General features: G+C 49.5%; 2 protein-coding genes across 2 annotated transcripts; one reads left to right on the top strand and one right to left on the bottom strand.

The window, feature by feature from the left end:
* The first annotated feature begins 1,970 nt into the window (after positions 1 to 1,970).
* Positions 1,971 to 5,529, top strand: PRSS8 (protease, serine 8). Its single transcript, XM_003795877.2, has 6 exons — positions 1,971 to 2,055; positions 2,271 to 2,288; positions 3,946 to 4,108; positions 4,403 to 4,674; positions 4,764 to 4,930; positions 5,058 to 5,529. Exons 1-6 carry the CDS (start codon positions 1,971 to 1,973, stop codon positions 5,379 to 5,381), a joined length of 1,029 nt encoding a protein of 342 aa, XP_003795925.1. The 3' UTR covers positions 5,382 to 5,529.
* Positions 5,530 to 5,947: 418 nt separating this feature from the next.
* On the bottom strand, positions 5,948 to 19,238 carry KAT8 (lysine acetyltransferase 8). The gene is made up of 11 exons (XM_003795833.3): positions 19,015 to 19,238; positions 17,146 to 17,220; positions 16,891 to 17,066; positions 10,442 to 10,495; positions 10,188 to 10,352; positions 9,343 to 9,432; positions 7,232 to 7,372; positions 7,042 to 7,135; positions 6,791 to 6,941; positions 6,446 to 6,600; positions 5,948 to 6,151 (listed from the first exon to the last, which is right to left on the bottom strand). The coding sequence occupies exons 1-11, from the start codon at positions 19,220 to 19,222 to the stop codon at positions 6,087 to 6,089; spliced, it is 1,374 nt and encodes a 457-aa protein (XP_003795881.1). The 5' UTR covers positions 19,223 to 19,238; the 3' UTR covers positions 5,948 to 6,086.
* Between the last annotated feature and the right edge of the window lie 502 nt (positions 19,239 to 19,740).

Below are 19,740 nucleotides of genomic sequence, written 5' to 3'. Positions count from 1 at the left end.
ACCTTCCCAGTTGAATCAGTGTCACCAGCACCTGCTGGACACTTCAGCTCTAACTCAGACCCTGGGGCCCACCCCCCTACATCAGTGAGAAATACAGGGTGAGAGGCTGAGCTGTCTCACATATACACCCCCTGATGATGTCCCCCAAATGTCACTAGCATGCACACATGACACTTGGACCCTTCCAGGAGGGTCCAGCACTTCTGAATCCTGCCTAGTGCCTCCAGACCTTGGGTCCCTTATATGTAGGGGGCTCATTCATGCTTCTCCCTGCACACATTCAACCCATATTCCCTGTTAACTACGAAGTCATGACACAATTAGGTTCTGATAGGTAATAAGCCTACAAAGTGCACCCAGTCTAGTGGGGGACACATGCACATCTATGTCTGGGGATCTGGAAAGAGTCATAGAGAAAGTGATGTTTAAGCAGGGAAAAAGGGAAAATGGGAACCTAAGGGAGAGGGGTGTTTGGATGAAAGCCAGCTAATAAGGGTGGCAGAGTGATTTCTTCTGGGTTATGTAAGCAGAGGATGGGAGAAGAGGTCCTAGATGGGAAGCTGGAAGTTACCACTGGGAAGTTAATCCCAAATAGAATATCCCCCAGACTCACCACAGAGACATGTATCCCCCTCCTACCCCCATACCCAGTCTGTCACCCATATGCTGCCCACTACAAACACTGAATACATCTTAGCCTCTGCCTGACCTCACCCACAGTGCCCAGCATCCTGCTGCCCCCTCCTGCCCAGCTCCCCAAGTCAGCACTTCCTAGGTTAGTTCCCTGACTCCAGCCTGGGCCCTGAACGCCTGGCTCAGACATCCAGTCACCTAGTCTTCTGGAAAGTGGGTGAGGGTCTCTTTCCTGAAGCTTGGACTCCACAGGTTATTTGGAGTTGCCACAGATTCACACTTGCCACAGAGGGTGCACCTCACCCCCACCTGAGTCACACCTCTACCACCTGTACCCTCCACTTCAGAATGCTGCCCCTGGACTACCATTCCCCTGCCTTTGCCTTTGAACTTTTTCATAACCCTTTGGGTCTCAATTCTCCAGACCCCTCTACAAGGACCCCTTCATGATGCCCTCTTTGGTCAAGCTGCTGTGCGATTGCACCAGAGCCCCCATTCTTGTGCATCACAACTCCTGGTTGGAAATTATTCTGATTGTGATTATTTGATTAAGTCCATCACCCCTGCCTTACTGTGAGCTCAGAGAAAACAGGGTCTGTTTTGTCCCCTGCTCCAGGGACATCAGGTAGTTAGTAAATATCTGTGGGATGATTGGCCAGACATACTTGCCACTCACCAAAGCAGTCTTCACAGAAAGGGCCTGGAATGACCTTAGGCTGGGGCAGACCCCAATGTCCTGGGCTCCAATACCTGGCCTAAGAAAGAAGGGATGGAGGGAGGAGCAGCTGTGGCCCCAAGATAACAAAGCCTGGGCCAGGCCCTTAGGGGCATAACTGGTCTGAGAGACCTGTAGGTCTCCTCTCTCTGGGGAGGCCGACCCTAAGAGCTTCCAGCCTAGTCTCAGGCTGCTCTCTGGTTGGTCAGCCACCTTCACCCGCCCCTGCTCCTCCTCCTCCCCACAGCCTGGGGTCAGGTCTGAAGAGACTTTGGTTTCAAGGTGAGCTGTTGGAGCAGAGGGCGGGGCTAGGGGCGGGGCAGGCAGGTAGCTGCCTTTTTGCTCCAGTAATCGGCACTCGGAGAAGATCCCTAGGTGGCTAGGCCGTGCTGGAGACATATCTACACTGCTAGCTTTGGATACTTTAATCATCTCTCATCCCCTCACCGGCTCCCTGTGGCTGGACCCTGCCTTAGAAGCCAACCTTGGACACCTGTTTCCCCTTCCCAGCCCGGATTCTGGAATCCCTTTCCTTTGAGCTGACACACCTGGATCTTGCCTTCAAAACCGGCCCCAGGGACTGTGTGTCTGGTGTCTGCCCCTGAGGCCCTCGTTCCAGGCCATGGCCCAGAGCGTGGGCCTAGTGCCTGGGCAGCTAGAGGCTGTGGCCATTCTGCTCTGTCTTGGATTATTCCAGTTGGGGACGGGTGAGTCTGTGCAGGGTAGGGGGAGTTGGGGGTAACACAGCTCTTAAAGTGGGAGCAGACATAATCTTTATCCTTGTCTTAAGAATCCCCTAGCCTCCCTCTCCCTTCTACTTTGGCCCTCCCAAGGAGGAGACCAGCCCTCCGCAGAAGTTGTGGGCACTAGAGGGTCAGAGAACTTCAAACTTCGGTGCTTACTCCTCCCTTTTTCTTTCCAGGAGCTGATGGGGCCGAAGGTGAGGCTTGCCCGGGAAATGGGGGAGGGGAAAAGGGAGGGACTTGGCTCCCGCATGTTTAACAAATGCCTGACCCTCTGCTGAGCTGTCCCCCCCTCTCATATCCACTCACATTCTCCCAGTAGCTCTGTGAGTGGGGATTATGGCCCTTATATTGTGGATAAAGAAGCTGGGATACAGAGAAGCTGCCACTTGCCCAAAGGCACACAGCCAGTAAGTGGTGTAGCTGGGATTTTTTTTTTTTTTTTTTTTTTTTTGAGACAGAGTCTTACTCTGTCACCCTGCCTAGAGTTCAGTGGCGTCATCGTGTCTCACTGCAATTTCACACTCCTGGGCTCAAGCCATCCTCCTGCCTCAGCCTCTGGGGAAGCTGGGGATAGAGGTTTGCACCACCCCTCCAGGCTAACTTTGTTCTGTTTTTGGTAGGGACAGGGTCTGAGCTCTTGCTCAGATTCAGCTCTTAAAGTGGGATGCTTGAGATGGTTTTGAGGGAAACAAACCAACTGCCTCCTTTTTTTGAAGGCAAACACTCCAGCTCTGGGTCAGTTTTTCAACTTTGGCTTCACCACTTACCTGCTGTGTGGCATTGCCCAAGTCCTGTCCCCTGCTTAAGCTTTAGCTTCAGCACCTCTAAATTGAAGCTGATCCTGTCTATCTCTTGGGGCTGTAGTGAGGATTCTAGGAGATAAAGAAAATCAAAGCCCCTTCAGGGCCTGGCACTGCTGGACACTCTGAATAGTAGCTATTGTCATGATTATGGAGAGGGGAGGAGCCTGGCTGGTAGTTCCTCTGCTCCTTTGAAGGTGACTTTGTGAAAGTAGTTGGGCTTCACTCCAAAGCGGTCTGGGTGGTGGTGGGGCTGGGGCTGGGGCAGTCATGGAAACCAGACGTTCACATTTTGGGAAGCCTGTTCTGTTCGTTTGTTCAATACATTTCTAGGACTCCATCGATACTGCGGACCTGATGATCTGCCCCCAGGGAACACCCTGATTGGTGTGGTTGAAAGGGACACAGCTCCAGATGCCAGAACAGTTGTGATTGGGCAGAGTCAGGGAAGGGGGCCCTGGGAGTTCAGAGGCAAAGCCTAGCTCAACCTGCAGGCTCCAGACAGGCCGTGGAGGGCCTGCCATCTGAACAGAGTCTCCACAGGCAAAGAGAAGTTTGCCAAACAGAGGAAGGATGGGGAAAGGTGTTCTAGGCAGAGTGACCTGGATAAGCAAAGGTCCAGAGGTAAACAAGTGTGTGGCTGATGCATGTGAAAACAGGAATTGTCCAGAGGGATGGTTGGAGTAGATGGCAGTGCCACAAAGGGTTTGGAATATTTCATCAGGGCAGCATGGAGCCATGGAAAGGTTTAAGCAGGGATGTGACTTGGTCAGAATTGTGGTTTATCAAGATCTTCAGACTTGTAAGAAGTGGATTGGGTGGAAGGTAGAAAGGCTTGAGAGAAGGCAGGCTGCCACAAGAACCAAATTAGGTAATGATCGGTGGGCAGCAAGGGGCAGAACTGCCTACACCTGGTGAACCGTGGGATTATAACAAAAAGAGAGGCTGACTTCTGTGAACCCACTTCCCAAGCTCTAAACCAGAATGCCTGGCATATGTGGGAACAGTGGGGCTAAGGATCTGACTCTACTTCCCCTTCTTCCCTGGACAGCTGTTTGTGGTGTGGCCGCCCAATCACGCATCACAGGTGGCAGCAGTGCAAACCCTGGTCAGTGGCCTTGGCAGGTCAGCATCACCTATGATGGCGTCCATGTGTGTGGCGGTTCTCTCGTGTCTGAGCAGTGGGTGCTGTCAGCTGCTCACTGTTTCCCCAGGTACCAGCTGGGTGAGAGGAAAGGTGTGGAAATCAAAAGTGAGCTGGAGATCAAAGATCATGTGTCAAGCTAGATCGGAAGTTGGGTTCTTGGGTTGGATCTAAGGGTATCAGCAAAGTCTGGAAGGACCAGTTAGGAGTGAATGTGAGGGATCAGAGGATACAGGATAAAACTAAGGTACAATTTCAGGCCTCCCAAGGGGCTATTCTGAATCAGAGTGGATGCTACAAGGCAACAGGGATCAGGGAACAAGGAGAGGCCTCTGGGTCCCAGCCTTGGCCCTTCTGCCTGCAGAAACCACCTTAAGGAATACTATGAGGTAAAGCTGGGGGCCCACCAGCTGGACATCTACTCCGAGGACAACAACTTCATAGGTGTGAAAGAGATAATCACCCATGACAGCTACCGGGAGGAGGGCTCCCAGGGGGACATTGCACTCCTCCACCTCAAAAGAGCTATCACCTTCTCCCGCCATATCCGGCCCATTTGCCTCCCTGAAGCCAACGCCTCCTTCCCTAATGGCCTCCACTGTACTGTCACTGGATGGGGCCACACGGCTCCCTCAGGTAAGGTGGTGCACGAGATGTTGAGTGGCACAGAGGGGAAGCTCCACTGGGGATTAGAGGCCCTGGGTAAGCATCTCCTGCCCCCACAGTGGGCCTCCTACCCCCCAGGCCACTTCAGCAACTTGAGGTGCCACTGATAAGCCGTGAAACCTGTAACTGCCTGTACAACATCAATGCCAAGCCTGAGGAGCCTCACTTTATCCAGCAGGACATGGTGTGTGCTGGCTATGTGGAGGGTGGCAAGGATGCCTGCCAGGTAAATGCAGGAGCCCTGGGAGTTGGGGGAGAATTTGAGATAGTGCCTCTTGGGAGATGAGGGCTGGCATGGATGACCAGGGGCTGGGGCCTGCTCCTGACAGCTGCAGTATGGCTTTTCTTCACAGGGTGACTCCGGAGGTCCACTCTCCTGCCCTGTGGAAGGCCTCTGGTATCTGGCAGGTATTGTGAGCTGGGGTGATGCCTGCGGTGCCCCCAACAGACCTGGTGTATACACTCTGACCTCCAGCTATGCCTCTTGGATCAAATACAAAGCAGGAGAACTCCAGCTTCATGTGGTGCCTCAAGTCCAGGAGTCCCAGCCTGATGGCAACCTCTGCAAAAACTCTTTGGCCTTCAGCTCTGCCCCAGCCCAGGCCTTACAGGGGCCCATCCTTCTGCTGCCCCTGAGCTTGGCCCTGGGCCTCTTGTGCTCATGGTACAAGCACTGAGCTACGCACCCTGGAAGCTGCCCTTGTTTTCAGGGCTGATTCGTCATACTCAAGGACATGTGCCTGTTCCCAGGAAGGAAACTGGCCTCTCTCTAATGCCCTCTGGGCCTGAGGCCTCTGTGAGCCACTCCTTCCCAGGATTCTATGGGAGGCCAGGACAGCATCCTGATCTTTGAGGCTATTCCTCTAGGTTTTACTCTTTGAGACTACAATCCACAGTCAACAAGTTTTACTGCTTGTGGTACTGGCCTGAACCTATGGCTACCTCCACTTGCTGTCAGGACTTTAGAGTTCCCAAGGACGTTTGGCTATAAAAATGAGCCCTGGCTCCCACCTGTTTTCATTAGACTGGGTACCCATCCTGCATACTAAGGCCCCAATCTTGCCAAGCCCCCCTTGAGCCCTGACTCCTGGAATCCGGAGGACTGAGCCCCCACCGGTACTGGGCTGGGGCTTAGATCTGGGGTGAGGGATAAAAGGAGCAAGGAGTAAAATGTTTTAAGCACCAACTGGCTGTGTGTGTGTGTGAGAGAGAGAGAGAGAAGTGAAATAAAGAACATCAGCTTTTGGCCTCTCCCTCCTACCTCCAAAGTCCAGAGCCACCACCGGAATTTACTTTATTAAAAAAATGATGAAATAGGTCTGTACATATTTACAGGCTAGGGGATGAAGAGGCTGGGGTCCAGCGGGAGAAGCAAAGGCTGTTCACTTCTTGGAGAGTTTGACTTGCTTGTGCTTGGGGGGTGCCCACTTGAGGCAGACAGAATCCACTGTGGGGAAAAGAGATATGAAAGGCAGGGCTGGGCCTCCAGCCAGGCCTGTACCTGGCTGCTCAGCTCTGGGCCCAGGCCAGGTTTCACCTCCAGGTAAGAACAAAAGGGCAGACTGAGTGGGGGGAAGGTGAGCAGGGAAGCCCAGAAATGAGCAGTCTGCCCCAGGCTCTATCTGAGGAGCAGGTCTGACTGGTTTGGGATATGACAGCAAAAAAGGAGGCCTTTGCTCTCAGCAGGCCTTACATCTAGCCCCCATACCCCCCATGCACGAAGAAGCCCCCACCCACCCACCTGTGATGGGTGGTTTCTTATACTGGGCACTTTTAAGGTGTTCCTCTACCAGCTTGGGTGTGACACAGATCACGTGCTGGCCTTTCCAGTACTTGACCATATTGAGTGACTGTAGGGTACTGATGATGTCATTCTGGGTGATACTGGTCATCTGGCTGCAGAAAGGGATTAGAACAGATGTTGGAGATAGTACCCCTGTGGGGTCTGGTTGGGAGAGCAAAAGGGGACAAGGATATAAGATCATAGCCAATCTTAGGAGAGCCCTTGAGGGTTCTGGGATACCTCCCTCCCAAGGTCTTTGATGGACAGTTTGCCTTGGACATGGCTGGAGCTCAGGGCCCTCACCTAAGGTCCTTGATGGATAGTGTGCCACGGAAGTCTCGCAGGATCTCCAGCAGGACCCATGACCAATAGCTGCGGTAACTAAGTTTCCCTAGGTCAGACAGTGGCTTCTCTGGGGAGCCCACTGTGCTTTCTAGCTTGGAGAGCTCATAACCTGCCAGTGGTAGAAAGAGGACCTCAGGATCCACCCCACCCTGGTACCCTTGCCACTACAGGTGTCCCCTTCCTAGACATGCCAGGAACCAACCACTCACTGAAAGCAATGAGGAATTTTCCATAGCCGCGGCGCTGGTAGGGGGGCAAGGTGAGGATGCAGGCCACATTGTTTCCATCTGGAGATTCCTTCTCCTGCAGAGGGTAGCTGCTCAGGACCTCCAGGGAGGCTCAGCCCCTTTTCCAGTTTACACCCCCCACTTCCCCAAACCTGAGCTTCTGACCCAGCACCTTAGAAAAGTAGCCAACGATGTGGGCCCCTTGCCTGTCCACCTCAGTCAAGATGTAAAAGACGAAAGGCTCCACGTCAAAGTACAACGTCTTGTGGTCCAGGAAGAGCTTAGCCAGCAGACACAGGTTCTGACAGTAAATCTGAGGGGTGAAGGAGGTAGAAATAGGCTCAGGGAGCAAGTACAACTCCTATGACTCCCTCACTCAACTTGGGCATGAGCTGTCACCCTGCTCTGCAAGTGCCAGGCCAGTAGGAAGAGAGCTCCTCACCAGAACAGTAGTATTTAGAACAGGAAGAAATCCTTTTTTTTTTTTTTTCTGAGACAGAGTCTCACTGTCCCCCTCAGTAGAGTGCTGTAGCACCACAACTCACAGCAACCTCAAATCCTTGGGCTCAAGGGATCCTCTTGTCTCAGCCTCCCAAGTAGCTGGGACTACAGGTGCCTGCCACAACATGTGCCTATTCTTTAGAGACGGGGGGGGGGGGTCTCGCTTTGGCTCAGGCTGGTCTTGAACTTGTGAGCTCAGGCAATCCACCTGCCTTGGCCTCCCAGAGTGCTGGGATTACAGGCGTGAATCCATTTTTGATGGAGAGGGAAACTGGAAATCAGAGAGCTAGTAGCAATCTGGGAGATAAAGACAGAGCAGGACTGGTCATGGTTATCACTGCTGAGTGCTAAATACAGGCCAGGAGCCTGTTGAACATGCATAATCTGTTCAACATCCACAGACATTACCTCTTAAGTTTCCAATCAGGAAACTGAGCATCTGAGGAGATAAGTGGCTTGCCCAAAGTCCCAAGCTGGTGAGTGTCAGGCAGGAATTCAAATTGGTATATGAGTTCTGTCTAGTTTAAAGCTATATCCCCTAGCACCTAGCACAAGGCTAAGCAAGAAGCTGAGTGCTTGGTAAATGTTTGCTGAATGGAATAGCCTTGAAGCTGACTCCAAAGCTTGAGCTCTGTCTGCCAGCTCAGCTACCATCCTTGGCTGAACCTCACCAGTTTCCTGGCTATAGACCCAGAGACCAACCAGAGCCAGGAGAGACAAATGGAACCCTAAGTTTGGCTTCATGACAGATTAAGGAGCTCTCTGGTTTAGGACACCCTTTCATATTGACTCCCTCTTTGACCTGCAATTGTATGAGCCCAGCACTGCTAGCCCCATTTTACTTTGGAGAAAACTGAAGCTCTAGGAGAGGACGTGCTTGCCTAAGGCCTCAAGCTGGCAGAGGGTAGAGGCTTATCCCACATCTCTAGCAAGAGCCCTTTCTGCCATTTCACCTGTTCATGCTCAAGAAGGCAGAGCAGCAGGCGAGTGCTGGGCTCAGAGTGAGTGTTCACCAAGTACAAGGCCAACTGAGCCTCGGCAGGTCACCGATAATAACCAAAGCCATTGTTTACTAAGTGCCTACTAGATGCCAGGCTAAGTACTGACGTTTGCTGTCTCATTTATTCCACCAACACAATTAGGTAAATACTATGACTCCTATCACAGGGACAAGGAAACAGGAATGAAAAATGTTAAGTAAATTGTCTGTGGTCAATAAGGAAGTGACAAGTGACACTGCAAGGCCTGCCTTCGACAGCCAGACACTTGGTGAGACCTACCCAGACTGACCAAGTAAAGGTCAAGTTCTCAACAATGGCAAAGCAGGCTCCAAAGGCCCCACCCTGCCCCACTGAAATCATTCCTTGAAGAACAAGGAACTCAGCTCTCACAAGCTACAGAGCTCTCAAGGCAGTAAATCTCACACAAAGCAGTCCCCTCCCAGGCAAAAACAAACACCTCTCCTTCAAACACAAGGGGAAAGCTCTTTTAACAGCAGCCTCAGGCTAGACAATATCCTCTCTGGGTTTCAGAACTACCCAAGCTAGAACTAACCCCAACAGATGAAAAGTTCTCAGGGATATAAGGGAAACTGGCCTGAGGCTGACACTGCCAAGCAAAGAGTTAACCATGCACAAACCACAAGCCAAGTGCTATGCTAGGCAAGGCAGCATCACAGGTCTTTTTCTTATAGATGCTTACCTTAAGGCTGGCCTTGCCTTTTCTAGGAGGTGCTTAATGCTTCTCCCATCCCTGCCCAAAGCCCCTTGGCTACCAGCTCACCTTGTGATCTTTGCCATCCACCTCATACACAGAGATGTTGCTCTTGCGATAAATCTCCTTCCCTGGGGGTTGCCGCCACTGACACTGTCCCTAGTGGGTGGTGAAGGGGAACAGAGGCTTCAGACCCATAGGTTCTCTCCTTGGTGCCCAGATACCCCATCACTGTGTGACCTGGAGCAAGTCTCTGCCTCTGTTTCCCCTACTCAGTACTTCACCTATATTGTGTAATCCTCCCAGAAACCTTAGGAGACATCCTATTTTACCAAGGCATGGAGAGGCTAAGCAACTTGTTCAAATATTACACGGCGAGATGGTTTCACGTCGACATCAGCCTGGCCACTGACACTGGCTTTCTAAACCGTATATATTTACCTCAGATTCCCATTCCACTCTTGGGGAAACAGTCTGCTGTGCTAGTGATGAGAGTGCCCCCCATTCCTGGCAGCCCCCATGAACCAATCCTTCCCATCTGTCCACACCTTAAGGTCCCATTGCTCAAGGGCTCTGTTTGCTTCCTCTTTTCCACCCAGGAGCCTGGCAATGAGATTGCCTTGGTAAACATGTGATAAAGGGCAAGGGACCTGAGCAGGTAGTAAAGGCAGAGATTATTGGCCCCATTCCAAGAAAGAGGAAAATGAAGTCTGGAAAGGAGCAGCAAGTTGGCCAAAGTCACCCTGCCAGCAGTGGCAAAGCCAGGCCTGGAATCCAGATCTCGTGACCCTTGGGCAGCTCTTCCTTGCACTCAATTGCTCTGAACCTGGTGCTGGACCTGGCTCAGCTGCCCTCAGCCTTGATGCCTGCCTCTCTTACCAGGCCCGGCATAGCCCAGCCCAGCCCAGCCTTACCAAATGGAAGCGGTAGCTCTTCTCATATTTCATGTACTTGAGGCAGTATTCGCAGAGCCAGAGCTTGGGCTGTTTCCCATAGTCTTCAGGGAATGGTGAGAAGTACCAGGCATCAATTTCGTAGTTCCCGATGTGGATCTTGTCCACATACTTCACCTTGGTGATCTGCAGGTAGGGTAGTAGAAGAGACAAGGAAGGAAGGAGCAAGGAAGGAAGGAGGGAGCAATGACAGTTAGGCCCCTGACCCTGCTTACCGCTTCATGTTCCTTCTCCAAAGCTGCTGTTGTGGGATCCATCTCTGCATAAGTCTGGGAAACAGAAGTGGATAGAGGTGAATAGAAGTGATCAGGCTATGGTCAGGCATGGTGGCTCACACCTATAATCCTAGTAGTATGGGAGGCTGAGGCAGGTGGATTGCCTGAGCTCCCAAGTTCGAGACCACCCATCCCGTCTCTAAAAATAGCCAGGTGTTGTGGCAGGCGCCTGTAGTCCCAGCTACTTGGGAGGCTGAGGCAAGAGAATCACTTAAACCCAGAGCATGAGATTCCTGTGAGCTAAGATGCCATGGCACTTTACCAAGGGTGACAAAGACTCTCTCAAAAAAAAAAAAGAAGTGATTAAGCTGTTCCTCCCCTGACCCAGAACCCACAATGGTTTCCCTGCTATCTCCCAGGCCTCATCCCCTGAACGACAAAAATAACCAGATAAATAGCTAACTTCTTTTACTTGTTTCTGAAGCTGGCTGGTCCAAGCTCCTCGTCCATTTGTCTGACCATCCATGTATCTCAAACATCCCTGATGCCCAAGTTTGGAACTTTTACCAGATGAATGAGACTATAGGAGGAGGCCTTGGGTTGTTAAGAGCTTCAGTTGTTTACCAAGGTAATGGTAAACAAATATCAAGCTCTGCTGAAGTTGTTGTGAGAGACTCAGATGAAATAATGGATCTTGTCTTCCCGGACCATTAACTACCCAATGTACCTGAACCTTTCCTGAGCACCAGACCCAGGTAGCTGACTACCCATGGGACTATTCCCAGAGGTCCCTCCTAAAGGAACAACATCAGACTAAATATCTAGAACATCTCAACATTCTTCCCCACAAACCTTTGTTCCTCCTTCTGGGTTCCCCATCTCACTGGGAATATCACCCTTGGTTTAACTGCCCAAGACCAATAGCTGGCCCTGCTATTAAGACTTCTCTCTCTTGGCTCAGCGCCTGTGGCTTAAGTGGCTAAGGCGCCAGCCACATACACCTAAGGTGGCAGGTTCGAATCCAGCCCAGGCCCGCCAAACAACAATGATGGCTGCAACCAAAAAACAGCTGGGCGTTGTGGCGGGCACCTGTAGTCCCAGCTACTTGGGAGGCTGAGGAAGGAGACTCACTTAAGCCCAGGAGTAGGAGGTTGCTATGAGCTGTGATGTCACAGCACTCTACCCAGGGGGACTGCTTGAGGTTCTTTCTCAAAAAAAGACTTCTCTCTCTCTCTGCCTGGCATCAATTAGTGGCCAAGTCCTAATAGAGCATATGTCAACTCTACCTTCTTGACATCTCTGGAATTGGCTGCTCTCTGGAATTCTCCTCTGACTCCAAATGGTCACTGCCCCATCACAGTTTGTATAAGTGACTTGGCCTCCTTAGATTCCCTGCCTCCAGTCTCAGCTCCCTCAAATTCACACTGCTATCAACACCCCCCATTTTTCTGGCCTTTATGGTTTTATACAAATAGTTCCTTCTACTTTGAGAATGCCCTTCTTTCTCTTAGTGCCACAAGAAAATGCTTACTCAACCTGGCACAGAGCATGAGTCAGGTGAGTCCATGACAGAGTAGAGCTTTGTGAGCTATCATGTGTCACTGTTTTTGTTGTGCTCTTTCCCATCCTTCAAGGTCCAACATTCTTCCTACCCCCTCCAGGAGGCCTACCTAGATTCTTCCTGTCCAGAAAATACTCCCTCCTTCCCAAATCAGGAGACAAGTGATCAATAATACAATAACCTCCAACTATTCCCAACAGGGAGAAAAATAGGTCTCCCCTATTTTTTAAGTCCTTAGAAGGCTGAGTCTAAAAAAAGTTATTTCACACTCAAAGCACATCCTCTTCCTAGGTCAGACTCTGTAGGAAAAAACAAGTACAGCCCGACAGTGGAGGAGGACCCAAGGTCTATGACCTATACCAGAACAGACTGTGGCTTTTCCCATAGCTAAGAAGGGAGAAAGATGCCACGATTTTACCCAGAATATTGTTCCACAAAGGCCTTTGCCTATATGGCCTCATTTAATCCTTTCAGTAACCATTAGACAGAGCATTCTTTTTTTAGAGACAGAGTCTCACTTTATCGCCCTCAGAATGCTGTGGCATCACAGCTCACAGCAACCTCCAACTCGGGCTTAGGTGATTCTCCTGCCTCAGCCTCCCAAGCAGCTAGGACCACAAGCACCCACCACAAAGTCCGGCTATTTCTTTTTGTTGCAGTTTGGCCAGGGCCAGGCTGGAACCCGCCACCCTTGGCATATGGGGCTGGTGCTCTACCCACTGAGCCACAGGCACTGCCCTAAAAAGAGCATTCTTATTTCAACTTTACAGAACAGGAAACAGCAGGGAGATGAAGTTACTTGAGCTGCCATTTATTTCAAGTGCCATGAACTCCACAAATATTTCATTTAGTACTCATAATTAGCCTCTGAAACAAAAGTGCTCATCATCCCCATTGTACAAAAGAGGAAACTGAAGCAGAAAAGAGATGAGCTCACTTGCCCAAAGTCATATAACTTGTACTTAGCAGTGTTGGGCACTGGCCCCTGGTCTGTCAAATTCTGAGCCTAACTACTGCAAAAATAAGCGAAGATTTTTCCTCCTAACAGAGCTCATTAAAACATACTTCCCAACTCTCACAAAATACAATCTTCTTCTGCAATTGCCCTAAACCACTACAAAAACACTACTTTTCTTCAATGTTATAATTTATTTACAATTGAACATTAGACTATGAAGAAATTTTATGATTGTTAACTGGCTAATTATTTTATTATCCTTCGATTTTATCACAATTGGTCCATTATCATCCACCCTGCTGACTGCCAGCTTAGAGGTACATCTTTGTTTAGTGTAAGCCAGTCAGGGAACTAATAGAATCTTAGACCTGTGTCGTCCAATTGAGTAGCTACTTGTCACATGTAGCTATTTACATTTAAATTAATTACAATTTTTGTTTAAGACAGTCTCACTTTATCACCGTAGGTAGAATGCTGTGGCTTCATCATAGCTCACAACAACCTCAATCTCTTGGAATTAGGCCAAACTCTTGCCTCAGCCTCCCCAGTAGCTGGGATTACAGACACCCACAATGACACCCAGCTAGCTGTTCTATTTTTAGTTCATATGGGGTCTTGCTCAGGCTGGTCTCCAACTCCTGAGCTCAAACTCAAACAATCCACCTGCCTCTGCCTCCCAGAGTGCTAGGATTACAACCATGAGCTACCTCAACCAACCACAATTTAAAATTTTTAAATTCTTAGTCATACTGAACACATCTCAAGTGTTCAACTGCCACATGTGGTTAATGGCTACTGTACTGAATAATATACCTATAGAATATTTCCTTTTTTTTGAGACAGAGTCTCACTTGGTCACCCTGGTCAGAGTACCATGGTGTCATAGATCCCAGCAACCTCAAATTCCTGGGCTCAAGCGATCCTCTTGTCTCAGCCTCTTAAATAGCTGGGACTATAGGTTATTTTTCTAAAGACTGGGTCTCACTCTTGCTCAGGCTGGTCTCGAACTCCTGAGCTCAAGCAATCCACCCACCTCAGTCCCCCAGAGTGCTAGGATTACAGGAATGAGCCACTAAACCCGGCCCCTTCAAATTTTTTTAATCACAACCGCAGGAGGAACTACCAATGGGACTACAAACCAGTTGACGTGTTTGTGTATATGTATATATACATGTATTTTTTATATGAAATAAAAGCTTCTCAGAACAATATTTATCCTTAATAAAATGCAATGAACTCTGATATTTTCTCTTATTTCCTTCTTTCATTTTTAAAATTTAAATGCTGGTCACACCCCCTGAATCAACAAGCTCAGAAGAATGAAATTGCTATGGCTGAAACAAACAAATGCCTGAATGCCTTGAGACACTGATAAACCCTATACTGGGCTACGTTTCCTATTTTATAAACCAAGAAGCTGAGGCTCAGAGTGGGAGGAAAATAACCCCAGGGATAGCCAGGTTTTGGAGATAAATGGTCTCAGTTTCTAAGATGTGTAAAAATCATGGTTAAAAATATGCATAACAGGCTCGGTGCCTGTGGCTCAAGTGGCTAAGGTACCAGCCACATACACCTAAGGTGGCAGGTTTGAATCCAGCCCGGGCCTGCGAAAACAACAATGGCTGCAACCAAAAAATAGCCGGGTGTTGTGGCAGGCGCCTGTTGTCCCAACTACTTGGGAGGCGAAGGCAGGAGACTTGCTTGAGCCCAGGAGTTGGAGGTTGCTGTGAGCTGTGATGCCACAACACTCTACCCAGGGGGATAGCTTGAGGCTCTGTCTCAAAAAAAAAAAAAGCATAACTGGCTAGGTACAGGGGCTCATGTCTGTAATCATAGGAGACCAAGGCAAGAGGAACCCTTGAACTCATGAGTTTGAGACCAGCTTGAGCAAAATCGAGACTCTGTTGCTACTAAAAATAGAAAAATTAGCTGGGCATTTGTGGTAGGCACCTGTAGTCCCAACTACACTGGAGGCTGATGTAGGAAGATCGTATGAGCCCAAGAGTTTGAGGTTGCTGTGAGCTATGACAGCACAGCGACAGAGTGAGACTCTGTTTCAAAAAATTAGCTGGGTGTTGTGGTGGATACCTGTATTCCCAGCTACTCAGGAGGCTGAGGCAAGGGGATTGCTTGAGCCCAAGAATCTGAGTTGCTATAAGCTATGATGCCACACACTCTACCCAGGGCAACAAAGTGAGACTCTGTCTCAAAACAAAAAAAAGTATAACTATTATATATCAATTTTTTTTAAGTTAGAAAACAAAAACACAGGGTAGCGCCTGTGGCTCAAAGGAGTAGGGCGCCGGCCCCATATGCCAGAGGTGGTGGGTTCAAACACAGCCCTGGCCAAAAACTGCAAAAAAAAAAGAGGAAAAAAAAAAAAACAGCCAAAATCATAGATAAGGCCTCAAGTCCTGAAGTAGGACAATCTAGTTCATGACTTGGTTTATTTATTTATTTATTTATTGAGACAGTCTCACTATGTCACCCTTGGTAGAGTGCCATAGTGTCACAGCTCACAGCAACCTCAACCTCTTGGGCTTAAGAGATTCCCTTTCCTCAGCCTCCCAGGTGCTGGGACTACAGGCACCTACCACACGCCCAGCTATTTTTTTGTTGCCGTTGTCACTGTTGTTTAGCTGGCCTGGGCCAGGTTCAAACTGTCAGCCTTGGTGCATGTGGCTGGTACCGTAACCACTGTGCTACAGGCATCAAGCCATTGGTTTCTTTCTTTTTGTTTTTGTAGAGACAGAGTTTTACTTTATCGCCCTCAGTAGAGTGCCATGGCATCACACAGTTCACAGCAACTACCAACTCCTGGGCTTAGACGATTTTCTTGCCTCAGCCTCCCAAGTAGCTGCGACTATAGGCGCCTGCCACAATGTCTGGCTATGTTTTTGTTGCAGTTTGGCTGGGGCTTGGTTTGAACCCTTGATATATGGGGCTGGCATCCTACCCACTGAGCCACAGGTGCCACCTTGGTTTCTTTCTCTTGAGACACAGTCTCATTCAGTTGCTCTGGGTAGAGTGCTGTGGCATCCTAGCTCAAAGCAACTTCAAACTCTGGTGCTCAAACAATCATCTTGCCTCCGCTTTCCAAGTAGCTGGGACTATAGGCATCCACCACAATGCCTGGCTAGTTTTTCTATGTTCAGTAAACAACGGGGTCTCACCTTGCTCCAGCTGGTCTTAAACTCCTGAGCTCAGGTGATCCACCTGCCTCAGCCTCCAAGAGTGCTTAGGATTATAGGCATGAGCCACTGTGGGTGGCCACCTAACTTGATTTCCAAATCTATCTGTACCTCCTACACTGAGGATAACACTTACCTCACAGGGTTTCTGTGAAATGTCAGGAGATCATGTATTAAAACACTTAACCTAATACATGTACTTTGGCTCACAGGCCAATAAATGTTTGGCATCATTCTAATTCCAGCCCACCCTTTTACTAGCTGTGTGACCTTAGATGTGCTACTTAAATTCCCCAAGTCTGCTTCCTCATCTACAAAAAGAAATAATTATTCCTGTGCTGCTGAACTGTTAGGGGGAATATGTACAGCACTTAGCATGGTCCTTGGCAATAGCAAGTGCCCAATATCCTTCAATCTCCTCCTTCCCTTTATACTTCAGGTCATTTTCTCTATTTGACACAGCCAATAGGAGACAGAGGCTATTGGACAGGAGGCCTGAGTTCCAGTGCCAGCTGTGCCATCTCCTCTCAGTGACACCATATCCAGGCTCTTACCCTCTCTCAGTCTTAGTTTTCTTAACTATGAAAAGTAAACAAAAGGTGGATAAAGTTCCTAACATACTACAGGAACTTAAGAAATGAGAGTTGTTGTGGTTTTGGCAATGGAGCCCCAGAGGCTCAAATGAGTTGGTGGAGGCAGCTGGGCCTCCTAGGTACTGAGAAAGGGAGGGGATGCGGACCTTCTGCACGTGGTTGATCTCATCATGCTTGCGTTTTTGGTTGCGAGTGATCTTGCGCTCAGGCTGCTCAGCCAGCTCGCTCAGGTACTTCTCTGAGTTCTTCTGCACAGCATCCTTCACTGTCTTGGTCAGTGCCAGTCGGTTCTTGTCTACCCATTCATCCAGTCGCCGGTTAACTGTGAGGATGGGCCATGAGAGTACTGCCCAGCCACCCCCCTCCCTCCAACCCAGGCCCAAATGTATCAAACCACTCACAGCCCACATAGTGTACATAGAATTCTTCTCGGCCCTCCTGGTCATTCACTCGAGACTGGATCACTTCGGCAGAATCTATAAAGGGAAAAGATAGGATCATCGAAAGGAAGTTAAGACTGGAATTACAGGAATCCAGCACACTGAGGAGCAGTTTCCAAATTCCAGGGCCACACCTAAGCTAACCTCACCTGTTCACATGTGCCATTCTATTCAGTCACTGCCACAACTCTGTGAAGTGAACTAGATTGATGCTGTTATTCCTATTTTATAGCTGAGAAAACACTGAGGCTTATCCAGGGTCATTTTTTAAACGTGATGAGAGCTAATATTTTAATGAGTTTAAATCTGACTCCAATTTCAATGCTCATTTTACTATACATACTCAGTCATTCATTTATTTAGAGGTCATGAGGACCAGGTCTGAATTAAGACAGCTTGAGTTTATATTTAATTCTGGCTCCCCACTTTCTAGCTATATGTAATTGAGCAAGCTATTCTGACTTTCTGAGTCTCAATTTCTTTGTGTGTAAAGTAAGGATAACAGTGCCTACCTCAGAGGGTGAGTTAATGCCTCCAAAATTTTTAGTACAGTGCCTAACAATTAGTAGATCATTCAATAAATGAGTAAGGCAATCACTGCGTGTCTAGCCCTATGCTATGTTGTTGCTAGCTAAGTACAGAGGACATAGCAATGAATCACAATAAGTCCTGCCCTCTAGAAGTTCCCAGTATGATAGGCTAAGACACAGACAGAAAATTACAACATAATGCTACAAAAACTATGGCTGAACTATGAAAAAAAGAAGCAGGAACACAAAGAAGGGAGCAATTTACTTTGACTTACAGGGTCAAGAATGGCATCAGAGAGAAAGTAAAGCTAAAAGGATGAGTAGGAACAAGCCAGGTGAACAAGGAGAAAGGGTCTTTTGACCACCGTTAGACTAGTTCATCTGAGCAGCAAAGGGATAGCTGTTAATTCCAGGCTCACAACCCTGGTATCAGGCTACCAGGGAGGTCAAAAGACGTTTCACACGCAGGGCACACGCAGTAAAAAGGTATATGGTGTTTAGAGTTCCCAGTGTGCTCTGGTCTGGCAATGACCTTTGCTAGAGGTGGCTAGAAACTGGAGTGGTCACACATTCTAAGGAGCTTGAGGGGTTTCGTTTGTTTATTTTTTGAGAGAGTCTCACTTGGTCGCCCTGGTAGAGTGCCATAGCCATAGCTCACAGCAACCTCAAACTCTTGGGCTCAAGTTATCTTCTTGCCTCAGGCTCCTGAGTGGCTGGGACTACAGGCGCTGGCCACAACGCCCAGCTAGTTTTTCTCCTTTTAGTAGAAACAGGGTCTCGCTCTTGTTCCGGCTGGTCTCCAACTCCTGAGCTCAAGCAATTCTCCCGCCTCAGCCTTCCAGAGTGCTAAGGTTACAGGCGTGAGCCACCACACCCACCCAGGAGTTTGGGGTTTATTTTGAAGATGTGGGAAAGCAATAGAACGTAAAGGAATAGGAAGCCTGTTGTCTTCTGGAAGATCCTCTCTGCTGATGGCTGTAGGAGATGAGCGGAAGTTGAAGTAGCAAGACAGAAAAGAAGAGTAAGGAGACAGAGTTACCAAGAAAATAAATTTAAGCCTAGGACGGAACATGAGGTGGAATCAGAGCTCTGTAAACGTTAAGACGAATTCGAGGACTGCCTGACTGGTGGGTTTGTAGGTAGGGCCCCGCGTAACCCGATGGGGATAGCTTACATTAATTCACTGCCCACAACTCCAAGTTCTTTTCTAAAGTCCCGCCCCCAATGCGCCCCGCCCCCAGTCTCTTGGAGAACCTGTCTTCAGGCCACGCCCACCCCCTAGCCCTGGGGCCGCCCTCACGCCAGGTGCTATCCGGACGCCGGCACAGGTACGTTTCTCCGATCTCCACCGTGACTTCCGGCTCGCCGCGCGCCGGGGTCGGCGGAGAGACGCGGCCTGGGGATGGGGCCGTCCCCTCGACCGCTGCATTCTCCCCGGGCCCGGATTCCCCCTCCCCCGCGACCCCTGTTGCCGCTGCAACCGCCGCCGCAGCTCCCTGTGCAGCCATCCCGGTGGTGGAAGTGATGCCGGAGTCTGGCGCCGTTTATTTCTTTCAGTTCCGGGTCAGCAGTGTGTGGGGTGGGAGTCTCGGGCGGGGGGGGGGTAGGCTCTATGACGTAGCAGGAGCTTATTGGTTTGTGTGTCCGTCTCTACGGCGCCGCCTAGAGCTGGAGGTTTACATTGGCTGAGGCTAGTGTGCCTGGTTTTCTGTGTGGAAATAGTGCTGCACGGTGGAGTTGAGGAGAGAAGATGGACTTTCCTGATGTGGTGACTCAAGCGATCCTGGTGCCTGAGGAAGCCTAGACGTGCCGGTTTTCATGGGTATTGCCCTCACTTTAACGGAGCAGAGCTAGAGCGGCCTCCCTGGTAGCCTGACATCAGGATTGTGAGCCTGGAATTAACAGCCATCCCTGTGCTGCTCACATGAGCTAGTCTAACAGCGGTCACCCCATTTTTGAAGGCTGAAGAAACTTTCCCTTGTTCAAGGTTGGAAAAAGATACAGGCTCGGCGCCTATAGCTCAACC

The sequence above is a fragment of the Otolemur garnettii genome, unplaced genomic scaffold (assembly GCF_000181295.1).
Source record: "Otolemur garnettii isolate 467f Iridium unplaced genomic scaffold, OtoGar3 scaffold00096, whole genome shotgun sequence".
Classification (NCBI taxonomy): Eukaryota; Metazoa; Chordata; class Mammalia; order Primates; family Galagidae; genus Otolemur; species Otolemur garnettii.
This window is presented reverse-complemented; position numbering and strand designations above follow the sequence as displayed.

Bases quoted from the DNA above. Each gene is read 5' to 3' on its own strand.
- PRSS8 (XM_003795877.2), top strand. From the start codon at position 1,971: ATGGCCCAGAGCGTGGGCCTAGTGCCTGGGCAGCTAGAGGCTGTGGCC. The intron at 4,675-4,763 runs GTAAGGTGGTGC...CTGCCCCCACAG, and splicing joins GGGCCACACGGCTCCCTCAG to TGGGCCTCCTACCCCCCAGG. The intron at 4,931-5,057 runs GTAAATGCAGGA...TTTTCTTCACAG, and splicing joins GTGGCAAGGATGCCTGCCAG to GGTGACTCCGGAGGTCCACT.
- KAT8 (XM_003795833.3), bottom strand. From the start codon at position 19,222: ATGGCTGCACAGGGAGCTGCGGCGGCGGTTGCAGCGGCAACAGGGGTC. The intron at 9,433-10,187 runs GTAAGGCTGGGC...ACCACCCACTAG, and splicing joins AGAGCTACCGCTTCCATTTG to GGACAGTGTCAGTGGCGGCA. The intron at 6,601-6,790 runs GTGAGGGCCCTG...CCCTTTCTGCAG, and splicing joins CTATCCATCAAGGACCTTAG to CCAGATGACCAGTATCACCC.